The 19,125-nt window shown below is 48.2% G+C and overlaps 8 protein-coding genes across 8 annotated transcripts; 4 read left to right on the top strand and 4 right to left on the bottom strand.

The window, feature by feature from the left end:
- Positions 1–10: 10 nt before the first annotated feature.
- Positions 11–2,030, bottom strand: N7503_006629 (MDR family MFS transporter; the record flags this gene model as incomplete). The annotated part of the gene is made up of 4 exons (XM_057066176.1): positions 11–658; positions 711–1,137; positions 1,190–1,569; positions 1,629–2,030. The coding sequence occupies 4 exons, from the start codon at positions 2,028–2,030 to the stop codon at positions 11–13; spliced, it is 1,857 nt and encodes a 618-aa protein (XP_056919857.1).
- A 1,302-nt stretch (positions 2,031–3,332) lies between these two features.
- Positions 3,333–5,762, top strand: N7503_006628 (M28 family metallopeptidase; the record flags this gene model as incomplete). Its single annotated transcript, XM_057066175.1, has 3 exons — positions 3,333–4,224; positions 4,275–5,650; positions 5,706–5,762. The coding sequence occupies 3 exons, from the start codon at positions 3,333–3,335 to the stop codon at positions 5,760–5,762; spliced, it is 2,325 nt and encodes a 774-aa protein (XP_056919856.1).
- A 191-nt stretch (positions 5,763–5,953) lies between these two features.
- Positions 5,954–6,889, bottom strand: N7503_006627 (acetate uptake transporter family protein; the record flags this gene model as incomplete). Its single annotated transcript, XM_057066174.1, has 3 exons — positions 5,954–6,274; positions 6,329–6,479; positions 6,528–6,889. 3 exons carry the CDS (start codon positions 6,887–6,889, stop codon positions 5,954–5,956), a joined length of 834 nt encoding a protein of 277 aa, XP_056919855.1.
- A 1,246-nt stretch (positions 6,890–8,135) lies between these two features.
- On the bottom strand, positions 8,136–10,563 carry N7503_006626 (anoctamin family protein; the record flags this gene model as incomplete). The annotated part of the gene is made up of 5 exons (XM_057066173.1): positions 8,136–9,380; positions 9,431–9,862; positions 9,917–10,211; positions 10,280–10,433; positions 10,485–10,563. The coding sequence occupies 5 exons, from the start codon at positions 10,561–10,563 to the stop codon at positions 8,136–8,138; spliced, it is 2,205 nt and encodes a 734-aa protein (XP_056919854.1).
- Positions 10,564–11,167: 604 nt separating this feature from the next.
- Positions 11,168–13,150, top strand: N7503_006625 (uncharacterized protein; the record flags this gene model as incomplete). The annotated part of the gene is made up of 5 exons (XM_057066172.1): positions 11,168–11,410; positions 11,460–11,488; positions 11,537–11,856; positions 11,906–12,750; positions 12,809–13,150. The coding sequence occupies 5 exons, from the start codon at positions 11,168–11,170 to the stop codon at positions 13,148–13,150; spliced, it is 1,779 nt and encodes a 592-aa protein (XP_056919853.1).
- Positions 13,151–13,827: 677 nt separating this feature from the next.
- On the bottom strand, positions 13,828–14,572 carry aspf34 (cell wall protein PhiA). Its single transcript, XM_057066171.1, has 2 exons — positions 14,201–14,572; positions 13,828–14,147 (listed from the first exon to the last, which is right to left on the bottom strand). Exons 1-2 carry the CDS (start codon positions 14,490–14,492, stop codon positions 13,891–13,893), a joined length of 549 nt encoding a protein of 182 aa, XP_056919852.1. The 5' UTR covers positions 14,493–14,572; the 3' UTR covers positions 13,828–13,890.
- Positions 14,573–16,031: 1,459 nt separating this feature from the next.
- Positions 16,032–17,140, top strand: N7503_006623 (uncharacterized protein; the record flags this gene model as incomplete). Its single annotated transcript, XM_057066170.1, has 6 exons — positions 16,032–16,152; positions 16,207–16,226; positions 16,285–16,321; positions 16,378–16,445; positions 16,497–16,972; positions 17,020–17,140. The coding sequence occupies 6 exons, from the start codon at positions 16,032–16,034 to the stop codon at positions 17,138–17,140; spliced, it is 843 nt and encodes a 280-aa protein (XP_056919851.1).
- A 594-nt stretch (positions 17,141–17,734) lies between these two features.
- On the top strand, positions 17,735–18,743 carry N7503_006622 (SMP-30/gluconolactonase/LRE family protein; the record flags this gene model as incomplete). Its single annotated transcript, XM_057066169.1, has 3 exons — positions 17,735–18,242; positions 18,293–18,425; positions 18,479–18,743. 3 exons carry the CDS (start codon positions 17,735–17,737, stop codon positions 18,741–18,743), a joined length of 906 nt encoding a protein of 301 aa, XP_056919850.1.
- Positions 18,744–19,125: the final 382 nt, after the last annotated feature.

The following is a 19,125-nucleotide window of genomic DNA, read 5'->3' as shown; positions in this document are numbered from 1 at the left end:
TCGTCACAGCTTACACGGCAGCCATCTCGATCTTCTTGCCTTTCACTGACAACCACTCAATGAAGATGGGACCAATGAGCGATAATGCTCCCATTGCCACGGAGACATAGAATGTTTGCGTGATCGCTTGATTATAGGCGACTAAGACACTCTCCAGAACAGGTCCAGACACCACAGAGCGCAGCAGAGTTGCGCCAGCAGAGACCAGCTTCGTAGCATCTGTACCCGGGGCATTTACAGCAAGGTTATGGAACAGCTGGTTTTGGAAGATGTTCTGGGCCACAGAGAGGAAAATTGATCCACCCAGAGTTTGCGTGAACATCATGATGGCCGTTCCACTGGGCACGTCTTCCGCTTTGAGGGCAGTCTGTGCGACAATCATCGGCTGCTGCATGCCTAGTCCGAGACCGATACCGAACAAGGCTTGGTATCCAATCCACTTAGGGTGGCCCGAATTGACATCCAGAGTGGACAGGAGACCAGCTGCAATAGTGATAATAATGGATGAGAAAATCATGAAGGGAGTATAGTAGCCACATGCCGTGATGAGACCACCTGCCAGAATCGACACAACCACAACGGCAATAATCATTGGCAAGTTCATGATTCCGGATTTGATGGCCGAGGCCCCTTTGATGGCTTGGAACCAGATAGGAAGCTGCAGGAAAAGTTAGCGCTGCAGTATATTAGAAGTAGACGGGGTAACGCACATAATAGACGAGGACAAAGTAGCATGCTCCAAGTGCCATGGCATACCAAGCAGCACCCCAGACGTTGCGGTTTTTGATTAGACGTGGAGGCACAGTGGCGCGATCTTGACCACGGTGTTGAATCCACATGAACGCCAGAGCCAACACGCCGAAGATAACAAAAAGGGCAATGATGCGGCCATCGCTCCAACTATACTTAGTACCACCCCATTGCAAAGCGAGTAATAAACAGATAATTGCCGGCAAGAAACACAAGGACCCAAGGAGATCCATCTCAGCCAGCTGCTGCTTCCACCCAGCCTTCTTCTTGATCGCCTTGGTGGACTTGAAGAAGAAGACAATGAAGATAAATGTGACAGCCCCAATTGGCAGATTAATATAAAAGCACCACCGCCAGGTAAGCTTGTCTGTAAAGGCACCTCCCATTCTGCAAAATCATTAGTCCGCTGGGCTTGTAGGAAGAGCAGAGCCAAACATACAGTGGACCGGCCACATTCGCAATTCCAAACATTGCGCCCACCAATCCCGTATACACGGGGCGTTTATCCAGAGGCACACTCTGACTGATTATCAAGATTGACCCGGAAAACAGTCCAGCTGCCCCCAGGCCTGCAATCGCCCGACCGCAGATTAAGCCGACTGAGCTGGGGGTAACACCACAGACCAAAGAACCAATTTCGAAAATGGAGAGAGCAATCAAGTAGATCCACTTGATGGGATAGAATGTGTAAAGTTTGCCGAACATCAGAGTGACGGAGCAGGTGGTCAACAGATATGCACTTCCATACCAACCCACGTCATCGAGCGAATTAAACTGATCCGTGATCTTGGGGATTGCTGTTGCGATGATTGTGTTATCCTGTAGTTCCATCAGCATATCGGTCTTGTGCAAGCCATGTCACCAAACTTCGGACTGACCAGTGCGACACAAAATACACAGAAACACAACGCGATTGTAATGAGAAAGAGTCTCCAGGCACTTGGATATTCCGTATCATCTTTGGGCTCCTCGCTCGGCTTGCTATCCTCATTCTTTCCGTCTGGATTGGAAGCCTCTTTTTCCGAGTCGTTTTGTGGCATTAATTCTTTCTCGGAGTTTTCGTTCAAATCACCTTCCCTTGACGAGTCGGTCGTGGCCTCTTTGTTTGTATCATCGGGCGCCGTAGTATCTCGGATGGGCTCATCAACCAATGTGCTCTCCTTTTCGCTGGATGGCTTGGAGTTACCATTCTGTTGAGACTGAGCATCTGTGTCGGAATCATGCTTGTCCATTGCAGGGTGGGTCTCCCTTGGGGGTTCTGCTTTACCAAAGATAGACATTATGATTAGGGAATAACAAAAGAATAGATCTACTACATGCAAAAAGAAGGAAAGAGAGGAATATAACGATGGACAGAAAGAGAGAGAAAAATTTTAAACTCAAAACCAGGAGAGCGAGGGTTGTCAACACGACTGGCCCTTTATACAGGTCTCATGGACACCTTGCTGATGGACATAAGACTAAAGAAGAAGTTGTGCATGGCAAAGAATAGATATGATAGGTTCAAAGACAAGATTGACTGAACAAACACGTCAACAGGGCAAGCTGAAACTGCTCAGCTGCAGCCCAGGCTAAAAAGGCGAACAAGGGGTCATATGCAAGGATCGGCTTATATAGTCTGCAGGTATTGTTCCCACTTCAAACTCCCCTATAGGAGAGTTACGAGGCAAGGTTGAGATTGAAATTGAAAATCCCCTTGCTTATTTCTAACTGTCCCTTTGATCTTTGCTTTTTACTCTGTTGTCCTGGAGTTTCCATTATGACTAAAGTATATCCGACCGGGCTTCCAAGGTAGTCTCAAGGTTTGAAGCCTTGTCTACTTTTTTACTAATGAAGGACAATTGACTTTGATATGCAATTGCCTTGTCGGTGTCTTAATAAATAATGAATTTGCCGAAGATGACGCTCCTTGGCCACGAAATGTCCAGTCAAACACCCTGCTTACCTAAGCTCGTCATATTCAAAATCCATGTTCGGTCTTCAGAAGTGTGTAGTCGCACCGAAAAAAAGGAGACACTATATTGATGTCCTAATGTGCCAGTGTGCCACGGCTCATTTGGACAGGCAGCCTGGACCCATGTAGACAGCAGCTACTAGTTATATACCACCGAGGCCTGGCTAACACAATGCGCTCATCTCACAGACACTCGATTTAGTTCGAGGCTACCTTGCCATAATGTTGATCCAGGAATTGGCTCTATAATTAGCTAGCAACAATATGACATAGAGGCTTGAGAGACGTGTAAGCTACGGATATCTGGCTTTCTTCTGGCAGTGGCTTCATATTAATCAGCTTCCCCACATCGGCTTGACATGTACAGTATACACTCAACCCTGGAAAGTCAATCGACCTACTTCGAAAAGGTACAACGTCTATCGTTGCTCAACCCCGCTCGCAATTGTAAAAAACATGATAACACTTGCGATATTGGCCAATGAGACACATTTACACCGTAGCTATCTCTACATGCGGGGTCCAAATGACGTTAGTCAGCAGCCAATGACGCGAGCCTTGGAACGGGTAACAAGATACCTGGAGTATCTCCGCTTCTCCTCCTTCATCCTCTTAAAACATTGCGAAGATGAGGGAGAAAACCATGGAGTCCTCGGAGACGACGCCTCTGTTGGCTGTATATGTTGCACCGCAGCGGTACCGCTACCCTCACCATGCGATCCGTCGCACTTGCACACTCCTGCTCGCCGCGCTGCTGCTGGTCGCGGGGACGCTGTTCTTGATCCCGTCTGCAATCCTGCCACGGGATGGTGGTTCTATTTGGTCTTATCTCCCATGGGCTCACCCCCTTCCATACGAGTCGTGGCCGCACGGCAACGGACTCACTTACGACCAACTGCAGGAAATCCTCCTTGAAACTCCGTCGGCAGCTAAGGCGCGGGAGTGGAGCTCATACTATACCGCGGGGCCCCACCTGGCGGGTAAGAACCTCAGCCAAGCTCTATGGACCATGGAAAAATGGCAGGAGTTTGGCGTGGAGGATACCAGCCTTGCTACCTATGAAATCTATTTGAATTACCCCGTGGATCACAGGTTGGCTTTGCTAAAGAAGTCGGACGATCAAACAGAGGTAACCTTTGAGGCTACTTTGGAGGAAGATGTGTTGGAGGAAGATCCAACTTCAAGTCTCCCCGATCGAGTTCCCGTCTTTCATGGATACTCAGCCAGTGGCAATGTCACTGCCCAGTTTGTGTACGCCAACTTTGGCACCTACAAGGACTTTGAAGACCTCGTGAATGCCAATATCACCCTAGAAGGCAACATTGCGATCGTCAAGTACGGCGGCATATTCCGTGGCCTCAAAGTCAAACGCGCACAGGAGCTCGGAATGGTAGGCGTGGTTATCTACTCGGATCCGCAAGAGGACGGGGACATCACCGAGCTTAATGGGTATGAGGCTTACCCCAACGGACCTGCCCGGAATCCCAGTGCTGTTCAGAGGGGTAGTACACAGTTTTTAAGTATGTGCCATTCTATCCAGCCTCGTTGAGCCATTTACTGACCTACAAAGGTATCCTCCCAGGAGATCCAACCACTCCGGGATATGCATCCAAACCAGGTGTGGAGCGACAGGACCCACAAAACTCCATTCCCTCCATTCCATCCCTTCCGATCTCTTACAAAGAGGCTCTGCCATTTTTGAAGGCTTTGAACGGTCACGGTCCCAAGGCATCAGAGTTCAACAAGTATTGGCAAGGCGGTGGTTTGGCACATAAGGGTGTCGAATATAACATTGGTCCTTCTCCGGCAGACGTCGTCATCAACCTGAACAACGAACAGGAATATGTGACGACTCCACTGTGGAACGTCATTGGCGTGATCAAGGGAAGCATTCCAGACGAAGTCATTGTGTTGGGTAATCACCGAGATGCATGGATTGCAGGAGGTGCAGGAGACCCCAACAGCGGATCCGCCGCTCTCAACGAGGTTATCCGTAGCTTCGGCGAAGCTCTGAAGGCTGGATGGAAACCGCTGCGAACAATTGTGTTCGCAAGCTGGGATGGCGAAGAATATGGCCTGCTTGGCTCCACAGAGTGGGTTGAAGACAACCTTCCCTGGCTCTCCAAGGCCAACGTCGCGTATCTCAATGTGGATGTTGCTGCTGCTGGCACGGAGTTTGCTCCTCGAGCCGCACCCCTGCTAAACAAATTGATTTATGAAGTCGCTGGCCTAGTGCAATCTCCCAACCAGACCGTGGCCGGCCAAACCGTCCGTGATGCTTGGAACGGGAAGATTTCCACAATGGGCAGTGGCAGTGATTTCACCGCATTCCAGGACTTTGCCGGTGTCGCCAGTCTAGACTTCGGGTTCGGTCGTGGTGAAAAGGACCCAGTCTATCCCTATCATTCAAATTACGACAGTTTCGCTTGGATGGAGAAATTTGGTGATGCAGATTGGAGCCACCACGTTGCGTGCACTAAACTGTGGGCACTGGCGGCGGCTCGCCTTGCTGACTCTCCTGTCATCGCCTTCTCAGCCAACGACTACGCCAAGGGTCTATATTCGTACCTTCGTCGCATTGAGCCGGTCGCAAAGCAACTTCCAACTGGGTCACGTTTCGAGTTTGCTCCTCTCGATGTAGCGATTGCCGAGTTCCAGTCGGCGGCGGAGGCTTTCGATGCCCATGCTGCTGACCTGACCGAGCAACTTGGAGAGCACGTGCCATGGTACCACTGGTACAAGAAAATCAGGTTGTATTTCCAGATTCGAGCTGTCAATTTGAAATACAAGGGGCTGGAGCGAGCATTCTTGTACGAGCCGGGTCTTGACGGCCGTAACTGGTTCAAGCATGTCGTTTTCGCCCCGGGTATCTGGACTGGTTATTCTGGCGCCACCTACCCTGGTATCGTGGAAAGTCTAGAGGCTCAGGACGTGGCTAATGCCGAGGTAAGTACTTAAGATCAAGTTATATGTGAGGTTTCTACTAATGATTATATCTTAGAAATGGTCCAAGATTATCCAAGAGAGAATCCATTCGGCAACTTCGTTACTGGTTTGAGTATATGCGGCCCATATCTACATTGACTAGTCTGCACAGTAACTAAAAAAGAATGAAATAAGGGTTTCTTTTTATGGTTTTAAGCTATTTGATGGGACGATATTTTTTTTTTGTAGAGGCAAACTTGTCAAAAGCATTAATGTCCCGTAACTGAGATCATTCATTCATCGTGTGTTTGGTACCTGTTCGGCTCAAACGTTTTTGACCTTACCTCGATGAACTCGAGCCGCAGGGGACCATGGAAAATGCCCCAAAGGCACCGTGAAAAAGGAATTGTTGCTATCAAGAACTCCCGCAAATGCGTTCCACCAGGCAGCAAGTGCAGCTAGCAATCCGAATATTCCGCCCACTTTTTGAACCGATGCTAGAATAACGCCTTCAGACTGACGACATTTCAGATGAGCAATGCCGAGAAGCAGATAGTTCATGTCCAGAAAAAAGAACAAGAGGAACATAGCAAGACTTGACTTGAGGGTGCCTAGAAGCATCAGGGTAGTGAAGATAAACCATGCCTATAGTGATACGGGTCAATTCCTACTGCAATCAACCTGAGCAACGGCACATACCATCATGAACACCCCCATAAGTTTTTCAGCTTGGCAAGTATCACCACTTTCCGTAGTATCTTTGACCATTGCCATCACACCGATTGTAATCCAGTAGGCACCATAGGAGGAAAAGGATGTAGCTCCAAATGTATTGCCGATTGCCATCTCCCTACATTCGTCAAGCTTGGACAGAGAGGAAGAGAGTCACAAAACTTACCACATGCCTGAAACGAGCTGAACGATACCGCCGTAAACCAGCGGCAAAGCCGTGGTGATTCCAGTCGATGAAATGTCTGTCACATAAACATTTGTAGAGTTTGCGATGAACGATGTCAGTGCGAAAGCACATAAGCCCAATGGGGCTGGATTCGCAAGCCTTCGGCCAACATTGGATGCATTTTGCTCTTGCCTCGATGTCAATTCATGGACTGGTGGATTGTAGTGTTGAAGAAGCGATTTCTCCGGGTCGGAGTGGGGGACTACCAGTGTTGGGCTTTGGTATCCATCACCCCTGGAACCATTCACTTCGGCACTGAAGATTGGCTTTTCAAGATCACTGACAATAATTGTATGCTCCATGAGTTATTTTCGGTGAGGAAAATAAAGAAAAGGAACGGTAGAAGGCCGATGAACAGTCAAAAGGCACTCTTCCAGGAATTATCTATAAATCTCTGCATGCCCAAGTCCCGAGCTCGGCGAGGCTCGCCAGTACCATCATACATACACATAGTAAATATAGTAAATTATTAGCTAAAAGGCGTTCTATAGACGCATAATGATGAAACCAAGTGGCACATGACCCGTTCACGGAGAATCCCGGTGTGATCCCACTAGAGACAAATAAGCTAAATCAAGGTCAACCAAGGCTGCTACCGAGATTCTTCTCAAACCATGGCACAGCACGAGTTTGAGTGCCAGTATGTGTAATATTGGGGCTGGCCCGTGTCATTGAGTTGCTACAATTTCCAGCGGTCGTCCAGTCTAGATCGCTCTAAAGTTTACGGGGAAAGGATGTCCCTTGTGACCAAGAGTCCAAGCTGAGAAGTTGTTGATGTATGACAAACGAAATCTAGATTGGGGTTCATCCAGTTTGTAAACGTAATATCTCCTAAAGCTCCCGGCCTTATACGAAGACGGTTGGTTCCAAGGTTTGTGTTAATGTTCTAGTTGCTCTTGTTCGGGAATCTTAGCAACCTTGGAAGTCCTTCAATCAGCATAACCAGCAAAGATATAACGATACTATCGCATACTATCAGTTCGTACTTTGATCGAAATATCCATGTTGTTCTGAGCCCCCTGAAAAAGCCTTGGGGTATAAATCGCGGGGCGCGGGGTTCGGCCGCCGGCGCCTTCCGATGTATACCAAGGCGGACTTATAGTCCACCCCAGAGCTGTACCCCAACAATGAGGTTATACCCCCGGAAAACTGACCAATCAACATGGTTCATGCCCTCGGAAAGAAATGGATTGACTATCTAGCATGTCTTCGGTCTTTGCCATGCGATGGAAAAGCTCATTGTACTTCTCATGCAACAGAAACGACATTGACGGCAACGACAATATTAATCCAAATTTCGAACACTGCGCCTTGACTGATGCCGTGTTGTGTGCAGCTGATTTGTTTATATAATAAAGAGCACAACATCATAGCACGCTATGCATACGATATAAGATTCATCTGAACTATGTGCCAACTTGTTTACATTGTCCATGTTAACATATCCCGTCAAAAAAGGCAGCGTGAGACATGTCACGATCTAGAAAGACTACACAAGCATTCATCCTGCTGAAACCGAAATTTGCCAAATTTCCCCTCGTTACCACCTCATTGCTGCTTTTTGGTGGTTCCTGAGGTCTGGGCTTGAATTATACCAGTGCCGACCTGGGCAGACTCCTTCCAGCCTTGTTGACGCATCCAGAAGCGCTCAGCAGGATCCGTCTCTTGCAAGGTAGACTGCCGAGCCTCCTCCTCAAGGGCAGCACGCGACAATCCGGGCACTTCAAAGGCGTTTGCAGGAGTCTCGTCATCATTCTGCGCACTCAGTGTGGATTCCAGATATCGCTTGCGCATAAGATACCGTTCAGCGCGCTCCTTACGAGCATTCGTTGGCTCGAGCTTGATCATGGAAACCTGAACGACATACTGAATCGCCAGATATAGATGCTCAGAGAAGAAGATGGAGAGAAGCAGTGTCCATCCTTTGATATCCGTGGGTTCCCCGTTGGGACCCTGTTGCGCGTTCCCACTGAACATGTAGACGAGAGCAGCGCTGGTAATGCTGCCGGTCCAAGAGAGAAAGCCGAGGGTATCAAGCCAAGGTCCAATGGTGTCAGATCGGAGCGGCGTGGGGCGGCGGAACTCATTACAGATCTTGAAAAAGTCCGATCGGAGTTCCACCCAATTGTTGGCAAAAAATGAACAGGGGACCAAGGGCCAGACGGGGGAAAAAAGCGCCAAGTAACCGAACTGGATGCACATCTCACGCAAATCGTCGGTGACTTCGTACTCAGGCAGCTCAACTTCGTTGCGAACCCGGGTGAGAAACTTCACTTCTTCCGCTGGGTCGTCGAAGACTACATGCAACGGCCTCTCCGGGGAATCCTTCTCGCCGTTGCCTTCGGCCTTGCCGTTGCGCTTCTTGTTGTAGGCCTTGTACTTTCGGAAGGCATGTTGCTTGATGTAGGGAACGATAGTCTCCATGGCAAGCCCGACGATCTGAGCGGTCACTGTGAAATAGATCACCTGGTTTCGAAGTCTGGCAGGGTCGATTTGGAAATTTGATCTCTTAGCATTGGAATGCTCCTTAGACACGAAGGGCCGTACGGTCAAACGGAAGACATCCAGGTAAGGGACAATGCGGCTGGCAAAGGGCACGTATACAAAGGCTGTCAAGAAGACTGGTAGATAGGAGGTTATAAAGTTAATAACAAAGACCTTTTGGGTCAATGCAATATCATATGCATCATTCGTCTCGTGGTTCTCGTAGTCATTGAGTTTGGTCGCAATGGAGACTAGAACGGCACTCATCGTGGGAACCAGTGCAGAGACGAGAATTGTTGGAATGAAAACCTGGTGACGTTAGAACTGGAGACAAAGACGATAGCTACACGATCGCATACCAAATATGACTTCAAGGGTCCATTGTACAGCTCGGCAATGAAGATCTCGATCGCGAAGCAAGTCGCAATGATGACACCCAGAGCAGTTGCAGCAAGTAGTGCAAACGGGATCTGGAGCAGTTGTCTTTGCATACGCTTGGTTGCCGGGAAAACGCCTCGAACTTCGCCAGTGCTCTCGTCGCGAACCTCCTTCTCCGGCTTGAATTGACGCCGCTTGGTTTGGACGGCAGAGACGCCTTTAGTCTGCCAGCGACAGCGCAGATCGACCTCCTGGCGCTTCCAGTATTCGACAAAGATGATGCACCAAAGCGAATTCACGATGGCGTAGATGATGGAGTAGCCGCCCAAGAGAAACCAGCACCCGAAACCAAAGACTGCGGGGAAGATAAGGAAGCGAAAGTATGCCTGGAGGAAAGAGAAGTAAAAGCCGACCTGTTCCTGGTGTCAGCGCAACCTCCTATATAAAGAGATCCTTGGTGCCCTTACGCTTTCTCCGAATTTATTGCGAATCTGATCCAAGTCGTCTTCCGAGAGAAAGGTCTTCTGGCTCCACTCGCGCATCCATTGGCCATTTGTCTCCTGATCGTGCAGCGGGAACACGGCCATGACGTTCTTCCATTCCCCATGTTGCGGGGTGATACCAGCACCTCCTTCGTGAGTGGGGAGGGTTATCATGTGGTTGATGACCCGTAGTCGCTCGGCCTCGGTCTCGTTGTCGGGATCGATCGCATCGGCAGGTTCGGGCTCGGCATGACGGATTCCATACAGCCAGTCGCGGACTCTGGCATTGTATTAGCAGGTGGTTCCAAAAAAAAAACCACCAAGGAGCTCCGATAAGGGAGCACTCACCGCGATCGGTACACCGCCCGCTTCAGCTGATTCTTGGAAGCTCGCACAAAGATGAGCAAGGAGGCTTCGTCGCCTTGTCGAACTTCGGTTTGCAGGCCGACCCCGGCAAGGGTCTGTAGCAACTTCTGAAGCTGTTCAATCGCGTTTGGCTGGTCTGGAAATGGGGTCTCAACACTGCTCGGCCACACAAAGCTGGGTCACTCACCGACATCCCCAAAGCTGTATTGGATGACAAAGTCCACCTGAAGGTTGGACCCTGCATTTGTCTCACTGGTGGTCGCCATGGTGTTGATGCAGAAAGAAAAGCTGTAGAGGAAAGAAAGCGGGAATCGATCTACGATCAGTTAGCCCCCTCAACGACGTCACCGCACAAAGCTTGGCTTGAGATGACGTCCCATGGATCGGAGTCATATCAGATTTAGGTTTGAATATGATCTATAAATGATATCGATTAAACAGTATGCATCTATCACCTTAAAGTTGGAAACCTGGCAAATCTGCAAATTGCCCCGGTCGCGCGAAGCACCAGGTGTGACTCTTCCACTGGTAGTCACTGGCGGTCATCCCCAGTTACAACCTTGTCGCTTGTCTTTTGTCCCATGTCTCCTGATCTAATTAAAACTACATGATCTACTAAGCTTCTACTATTTGTGTATTATTTCTGTGCAGAAGCCATGAAACACGGCACATGCGGGGGCGCAGCTGATGCCGGGCGCTTAAGCATGACCTGCTCAGCGGCTAGTCACTTGTCTTGGCTGAATCCTCGTATTTATGAGAAGGCAGAAGCTGAAATGATTCTCGATTTATCAACTTCTCGACCTCTTTGTTTTGGCTGAGATTTCGCACTCTCATCCCACGTATGTGTTGATCTATAACCACACGGTCGCGATGGCTGAGCCATTTATGCGCGAGTCGCTTGATCCTAAAAAATACTATGAAGGCATTCAGGGGAATCGAGGATCTCTTCGCGATAAATTCAATGATATCGATGATCCAACCTATTTCCAACAGTACATGCGCCTGCTAAAGGAACCGGACACGCAAAACTTTGTTCTGGACTTTGGAAATGAAGACGCCTATTGTGCGACCGATCTAGTTACCGATGACTTTAAAGCATTATTAAGTCAACCGGTATGTCTCGATGGAATGCGACCAAGGGACGAACTAACGATCTCGACAGCGATCCAGGTGTTTTGGTACCAGATGGATGTAAGATCTAACCAGAGCTGTTCAATGCTGAGAGACTGACAAATTCAGCCACCTATGGGCCCCAGAAGAACAAATAGAAGCTATCAAGGGAATTATGTCCTTTTATGGGGTATCGGAGCGACTACAGGGGATGATGTGCACCGCACCTGTCACACGGCCCCCACCAGGCACAGCACCGAAGAAGAGACGATCACGAACCCGTGATGTGGACTTGGATCTCGACCCGGATGATATCGAGAACGCATTTGCCCTGAAGAATATACGCGACCAAGACGAAGGTCATGATACCTCCTCATTCAAACACTTGACCTTTTCACAAGTCACCGATCAAATTTGGCATTTTTCGTCAGTCGACCACGGACCACGATGTAAGTTTGCAAGAGAGATAACAGAAGCAAATGATCTAACACGAGATAGACACCTGTATCGGCTATAATACTTTATTTGTGACCCCCAACGTACCAGAGGAAATCAATGCAAATGGGAAAGATTTGCCCGAGGGCAGACGACTCTGGAATTGGTTGATTCTATGTGACGACGGCACAATCATTTCCATGCAGGAAAACCCCTTTCCCCAGCAGAAGGGAGCGCTGCTGCCGGATCAGATCAAAACGATGGATGTTGTACGCCGGAATGTCCGATTCATTGTCTCGGGAGTCTCGAAACAGCATCTGACCATGTCGGAAAGCGATTCCCTCGTGACCATTCGAGTCCGACATTTCAATGATGTCGGGCCTGACCAAGCAAATATTAAACAAGAGGACGGCCCAAGCCTGCTCTACTACTATATCTTCGATGACTGGGTCTCCAGCTATGGTCTAATTGCAAAGCGAGAGCATCAATATGGCGTGGCGCTGGAACAATTAAGAGGCCAGATGCTGGATCGGCCGATTGTGGAGCTGGTCAATGAGCTACACTGGCTAGGTCGACGACTGGCGGTTTTGAAGAGACTCTACCAGAGCTATGAACTCATCATGCGACGTGTGTTACAGCGCCAGCGGCTCCTTCGTGACGAGGCTCGCTCGGCGCATCCACAGCCATTGGCCTTTGGCGCCACTTTTGGAGATATGGAGTTCGCTGACATGCGACAAGGAAGCTTGGTCAGTAACGGCAGCTTCCCAGAAACCAAAGATAAGATGGTGGGAGTGGTCTTGAGCTCGGCTGCGGTGGCAAGATTTGAGCGACTCGTCGATCGCATCAACTTGTACTGTTTGAGTGAGATCGAGTCATGTTTGTTGGAAAAGGAGTCCTTGACATTTTTAGTAAGTATCTAAGTATCTTTCTTCCTCGGGCTGATAAGTATTATGCTAACTCTAGCAGAACTTTAATCTGATTGCCCTGAAAGACTCACAAGCCGTGGAGAAACTTACCCGCATCACAATTCTGTTGGCCAAAGCAACCATGTTATTCTTGCCAGTCAGTCTGATGACGGCCTACTTCTCCACCGAGCTACAGGGGGTCAAGGGTGGCTATACAAAGGTGGATTACTGGGTCAGCTTTGCAGTGATCTTCTTCTTGACCCTGATACTACTAACGGTCTTTGGCTTTGCCAGTGATACCGTGGAGGGGAGGACAATCTACAGATCTCTTGTGAAGAGCTTCTTTCGTTCCTCACGACAGAGGATCTCAAAGCCGCGACGAAAGCAACAGGAGGATCAATAATATAATCAATACGTGGGCACCTAACTCCCCAACCTTCTGATGTTCCAACGATTGTATGGTGTATATATTCAGGCCTATCATGTAGAATAATTCAATATCGAATAAGGAAAATTCCAATGCAACAATCATACAGTCTGAGAATACTCGGTAACTTCCTGTTTGCCCTTCTCGACAGACTTGCAGACCTCCACTCATAAATTCTCTCTTCCTGCGCCGCCCCTCGAACTCCGCCTTCTTAGCTTTAGCAACAGCCTTCCTCATTTTCCACTCCCTCCTGCGTCGCTGCTTTTGGAAAGAGGAAGTCGAAGCTTTGGTGCGTCATATTTTGCAAGTCCTTCGCAAGTTCTGGAGCCGACATATCTTAATCGCTTTCTAGCACAGAATTCAACGCAGCTTCCACATCCAGGGCTGTCTTGCATCGCTCATCCCACGTCAGCATCAGATGTAGTAACTCCTGAAGTGAAAAGAGGTGAAGGTGGGAATCAACCTTGGAAAGAACAAAGGGACTATCCAAGCCTGAAAGCTAAGGGAGGTACGGGACAATAGGGAAGTTTCATGAGGAACACAGGAGATAAACAGTATTCATAGTCCTGGAAATTGATATAATGGTACATGGTAGAAGCCCGTAAGACTAATATATACAAAACAAATTAAGACGACAGAATAATGGAAACCCTTGTTTTGTCGTTTCATAGTCTCGGCATCCAAAGCAAAGATCGATTTATTCAATCCAACCATGCCTACTGGGTGTAGACGCAACCGTTAGGGTTGGAAGTCGACTCGACTCTAGCGGCAATGCCAACGCAGTTCGAGTTTCCAGCAGGGTTGGCCACGCCAGCATCCGCCCAAATAGACCAAGCGCCGTCAATGCTGTTGGGGCAGGCAATCAAGTCGCTGCCGGCGAATTGGAGGTGTCCATCCTTGGTTGCCCAGCCCTGACGCTCGGCGTTCTTGGGTGCGGGCTGAGCACCAGTGGTGTATCCAATCTTACCCTGGCCTGTTCAGTAATGATTAGTAGAATTCAAACAGGAGGGTGGTTAAAGATCTTACCCATTCCGGAGCGGTCAACATAGACCTCTTGGGGAGTGGCGGACTGGTCATACAGAAAAAGCGCTCCATTATTCAAATAGAACGTGGCGTCCTGTTCTTTGGGACGCGCACAGCTGGCATTTTGGGACTTGAGGCCGGCGAAGATGCTGCTCTTGGCAGCATTGAAGCTAGAATATTGCACACCGGAGCCGGAGTGGATGGCGACGATGCCGAAAGTGTCGGACTTGGTGCTGGGGAGAGCAGAGGCAGAGGCTGCAAGAGAGGCAGCGAAGAGAACGTTCTTGATCTGCATGATGGAGGATTGGGACTGAACTGATGGAAAGCGGAGAGAGGATGTAGAGAAGGGCTTGTGAGTTGGTAAAGTAGATGAGTGATAGATTGTAATTTAGATCAGGGCAGCAGTGCCTCTTTTATGTTCTTCAGTTTGGCATGATCGCCATTTACCCGGAGTAGAGTGGAATCTTCTAAGGTTAGACATCACCATCACTAGTCTCCGCTGTTATTGTCTTGGACTTTCATATCATGGGTCACCTGCGTGGAAGCCTAGCACTCCACTATAACTATTCTTAGGGGAGTTGGCTCCACTGATCTACCTACCGAGGTTGAGGCGTCGGAATTTGGCTTGGTTGTTAACGGCTTTTTTGCATCTAAATCAACTCCGGCTATTCCATTCATTCGCATCGTTGGATTTATTTTTAGCGATTCGTTCCTTGGACCATGAAGATTTGTGAAGAAACAGCGGCAAGTTGCCAAGGTCACTGGGCGGTGCTGGCGGTGAAACTTCGGTGAATGCATTCCGAGACCCTGAATGCTGCCAATACTCCACGCGAGCCCACTAAAGGAGAGTCCTGTCCAATCATCATGCGCGGGTGTGTTTAAGCTAAAGATGCAGGGAAAACTGGTTTTCTTAGACGGACGTTTTGCTCGAAATGTAGAGCCAAGTTCTTCGGTTAATTTGAGTATCGACTCGGCTGTCTGTAAAGTTGTCATGGTTTCAGGTCGTATGTGATGGACCAATCAAGAATGAATGAAAAACTCCAAGGCTGTAAGACACCCGGATAATTCGTCGAGAGTCTAATTAGAAGAGGTTTTTCAGTGCGCCTTCGGATGGATCATTATCACCATGCATGGAAGGAGAGACTAATGCCGACAAAATCCCTGAGTTAGCGCGATTGATTCAACAACTAGCTTAGCATCGGGAGGATACCCGGGGCTTGCATAAGGTCTTATTATGCTCTCGACTTGCAAATTGCTGCATTGCCGCATTGGTCGCTGATTCCAGATATAAGCAATCTAACGTAAGGAGAGCGAAGGCAGACTGAGCTCAGAATCGCACGACAAGCCATTGAGAAAGACTTCGGCTCAGAAACTTCAAAGTCATGGGTAAGGTAAAAACTTAGAAGGGAATGCCGCCTTTTTCAACAGCTTCAGGCTAATTTATCGCCTAGGCCAGCTAATTTACACCCCGAGAACTGCCCATGAGGCGTCAATCGAGAGACAAATTAAGTGTGGTTGGGTGTATGGAGACTGGTTAAGATGAAGATGGGGTTGGTATGAGATAATCGCAGGGATTCTGAAAGATTGCAATGAGACTTAAGCTTTCGGCTTCCCAAGGTTCTTCAGGGCCAAAGACAAGCAGATCTCCGATCTCCGATAACGTGCCTCGATGACATCATCATCCGTGGTTCTCATCGCCTCAGATCAACCCCCAACTCATTGAGATCGTTCTATGCCCAATCTTGTGATTCAGAGGCTTCGATAGACTGCAATTTTGGACTGTGTTGCAACTTTTCTTATCTTGAGACAATGTTCCTGCGCGAGCGTCTTCACTATGGGCCTGGATTCAATCAGCCTGGCCACCCAAATCCTGTGTTTCAGCATAGTCCCGCCCCTGATAGCTCTACGGGCCTTTGCCAAGTATAAACTACATCTCCCGTTTGGGGTAGACGATGGTATGTGTATTTTCCAATGCAGCGCCTTTCTCTGCTAATGAATTGTGTATATAGCATCATGCTATGCAGCATTGGTACGAACATGCCTCCTTGACATATGACTACTTTCTATACAAGCCTGACACATAACAGATTATGTTCATGGGTCATTGCATCTCAATTCTGTTCTGTACGAGGACAATCTTAAGCTGGTCCGATCAGCATTGCTAATCAATCTTCACGCAGATACCTATTCTGGAGGCACCATTTCTCACGGCGTTTACACGACGCGGGATCGTGAAATCAAATACAAGGTACCTTGAGTTGCAAACTCTTATAAAGCAGTCATGCTGAGAAAAAAGAAGGTCTCCTATATAGCTACGATGTTCTACGTCCCCATGGTCCTTTTCGTCAAGACCTCTCTTATATACATTATGATCCGGCTGTGGAGTCCATATCGTGGAAAGGTGATTGCCTTGTACAGCTTCTTGGCTTTCATCGTCTCTTACTACACAGTCATACTGTTTATCAAAATCTTCACGTGCAACCCAATCCGCTTGTTTTGGGATGTCAATCGTCACGACGGCATGTGTTTGAACAGATTCGCCATCATTGTGACCGACTCGAGTATATCTGTCACCACTGACTTGGCCATTCTCATATTTCCTATCGTCCTGGCTTGGACATTACATGTGCCTCTTTCTAGGAAGCTATATGTCATTGCGATCCTCGGAGCAGGTAGCATTGCTGTCGCTTTCAGTATCTATCGACTGGTGCTGGTCGTCAGTGAAAGAAATAGCTCTGATGAGATTGATGTGTTCATGAGGGTACTGTTATCCGAGTAAGTGTCTTATATGCTAGTATTTGAGTCAAGTCTAATTTCAGCAGTAACGCAGAAGGTGGACTGGGACTTGTCTGCGCGTGCATTCCGTCCATTAACAAGCTCCTCCGTCAACACAAACACAGTGAAGAGACCACGGAAGAAGAAAGAGAAAGGATTGCCAAGTAATCCTCGTGCGAGTCTTAAACTAAGCTGAAATGATGGTGACCTCGGGAGGCGTACGCGCATGTATCATCGGGTTATTTTTTATTACATCTGGCCAAAACTCTTGTATGTTTCCATGATATAAACGACAATACGACTTCAAGGATAGATTGATATTGCTCGACTATGGCTCTTATATCGTTCCTTCCATATCCCATCCCACGATTCCCATGGGCGGAAAATCAAATGAGCGTTCTGACCGGGGGAACGCGCGATAAATTGATACATTTGTCTGATTTGGTTCTTTCTGCTTGGCTTGGGGACTGTTGATCGAGGATTATCTCGAAAGGAACCAAGGAATAGTAATGGTCAATTCGACACCAAACGACAGATCTGATAAAATCAAATTGCGACCCCCGTGATTTGCGTGGGATGAGTCGCGGGATGTCTCCACCAACGGAGCGTGAGACGTGGTACAGCGGGATACACATTTGAATGCATAAATCCCAGACTAAATGAACTTCATCTGCCAAATATTCTGCAGAATTCTGTGTAGGCAAAATGGCAGGCCTAGAGTCAATCGATGGTGGGAAGAAATGGTATTCTTGCCCAGAGCCCATGGTACTAGGGGAAGCCCCAATCTTCAGAGCAAGCGACTCTACCCTTCATTGGGTCGACTGCCTCTCCGAGCCCTCAAGACTTTATATCTTGAAGCTTGATGATTCGGGCGATGCTGTTGGGGAAGCTCGAGTGCTTGATCTTGAAGATAGTGTGACCGTGGTCTTTTTCCGGAAGGATAAGCCCGGTTATATTGCCGCGTACTACCAAGGGATTTGTTTCATCGACGAAGAGACGGGGAAAATGGAAATCGTCAAAGAGATTATTCCAACTGCCGAGCGCGATGAGCTTCGATTCAACGATGGTGGAATTGATGCGAAGGGGCGATTCTGGCTTGCGGAGATAGATAAGAAAGCCATGTCATTTGGTCCAAATCAACTCCCGGACAATTATGGAACCCCTCGTGGACGACTTTGGCGTTATGATCCTGATGGAAGCCTACACCTGATGATTACTGAAGGAATTGTGTGTGGAAATGGGCTGGGTTGGAGTCCAGATAACAGAACCAGTGTGTATTCATGTTCCAATCATGCTCTGCAGTGCTAATCAAGTCATTAGTGTATTTCCATGACTCTGTGGCCATGGTCGTATGGAAATATGATTTCGACCTGGAAACCGGCAACATTTCTAACAAGCGATTGTTAATCGATCGTCGCGACTCGTTTGGTGAACCCGATGGCATGGTGGTCGAGTACGTACTCCATCTTCAATGCTCTTTGGCCTCCTGTCGCTAAACTTTATCAGTACTGATGGTAATTTGTGGATTGCAATGTTCGATTCCAATCGGGTCATGGTCTTCAGCCCAAGTGGCCGACACTTGAAAGATATTGTTTTCTCAAGCAGAAATCCTGCTTGCACCACTTGGGGTGGCAAGAACTTTGACATCATTTATGTTGCCAGTGGAATGATCCGTCGTGGAAAGCCAAATCCGGCCGATGAGGGAGGACATATGTTTCGCTATAAGCCGACTGACGCGCGTGGGCAGCCAAAATACGAATTTGACGGCTGATATCATATATGCCACAAAATCTGATATAGATAAGCATTTACGGAATTGAATCTGTTCTTCTACGGTAGCTTGATTCTAGCAAGTATCTTTATAGGCGTCCTTCAATAAGACTATCACTGGAGAGGCCATGCATACAGAGATAGTCATGCCAGGTTGGATTGTGCATGCAATAGTTATCCTATCTTTGCTATATCAAACATCAATATCTATAATGATCCGTAAGAAATTGGAATATTAAAGCTATCAGCAAAGCCAATGAATTGATCCCGCGTAAACCCATCCCGCGCAACACTTGATAAGTCGGAGACGTTTCCCCGCTTTCAATGCAATGTTATCAGGGCAATCTTCGGTGATACAATAGTTGGTTGATACAAAGTGAGGG

Source organism: Penicillium pulvis (assembly GCF_028828015.1).
Source record: "Penicillium pulvis strain IBT 33274 chromosome Unknown contig_5_segment0_segment0, whole genome shotgun sequence".
NCBI classification, from domain to species: Eukaryota; Fungi; Ascomycota; class Eurotiomycetes; order Eurotiales; family Aspergillaceae; genus Penicillium; species Penicillium pulvis.
This window is presented reverse-complemented; position numbering and strand designations above follow the sequence as displayed.

What these genes read in the sequence shown, in the direction of transcription:
- aspf34 (XM_057066171.1), bottom strand. Translation starts at nt 14,492, where the DNA reads ATGCAGATCAAGAACGTTCTCTTCGCTGCCTCTCTTGCAGCCTCTGCC. An exon ending in TGTTGACCGCTCCGGAATGG is followed by an intron (nt 14,148 to 14,200) that starts GTAAGATCTTTA and finishes ATTACTGAACAG; the next exon opens with GCCAGGGTAAGATTGGATAC.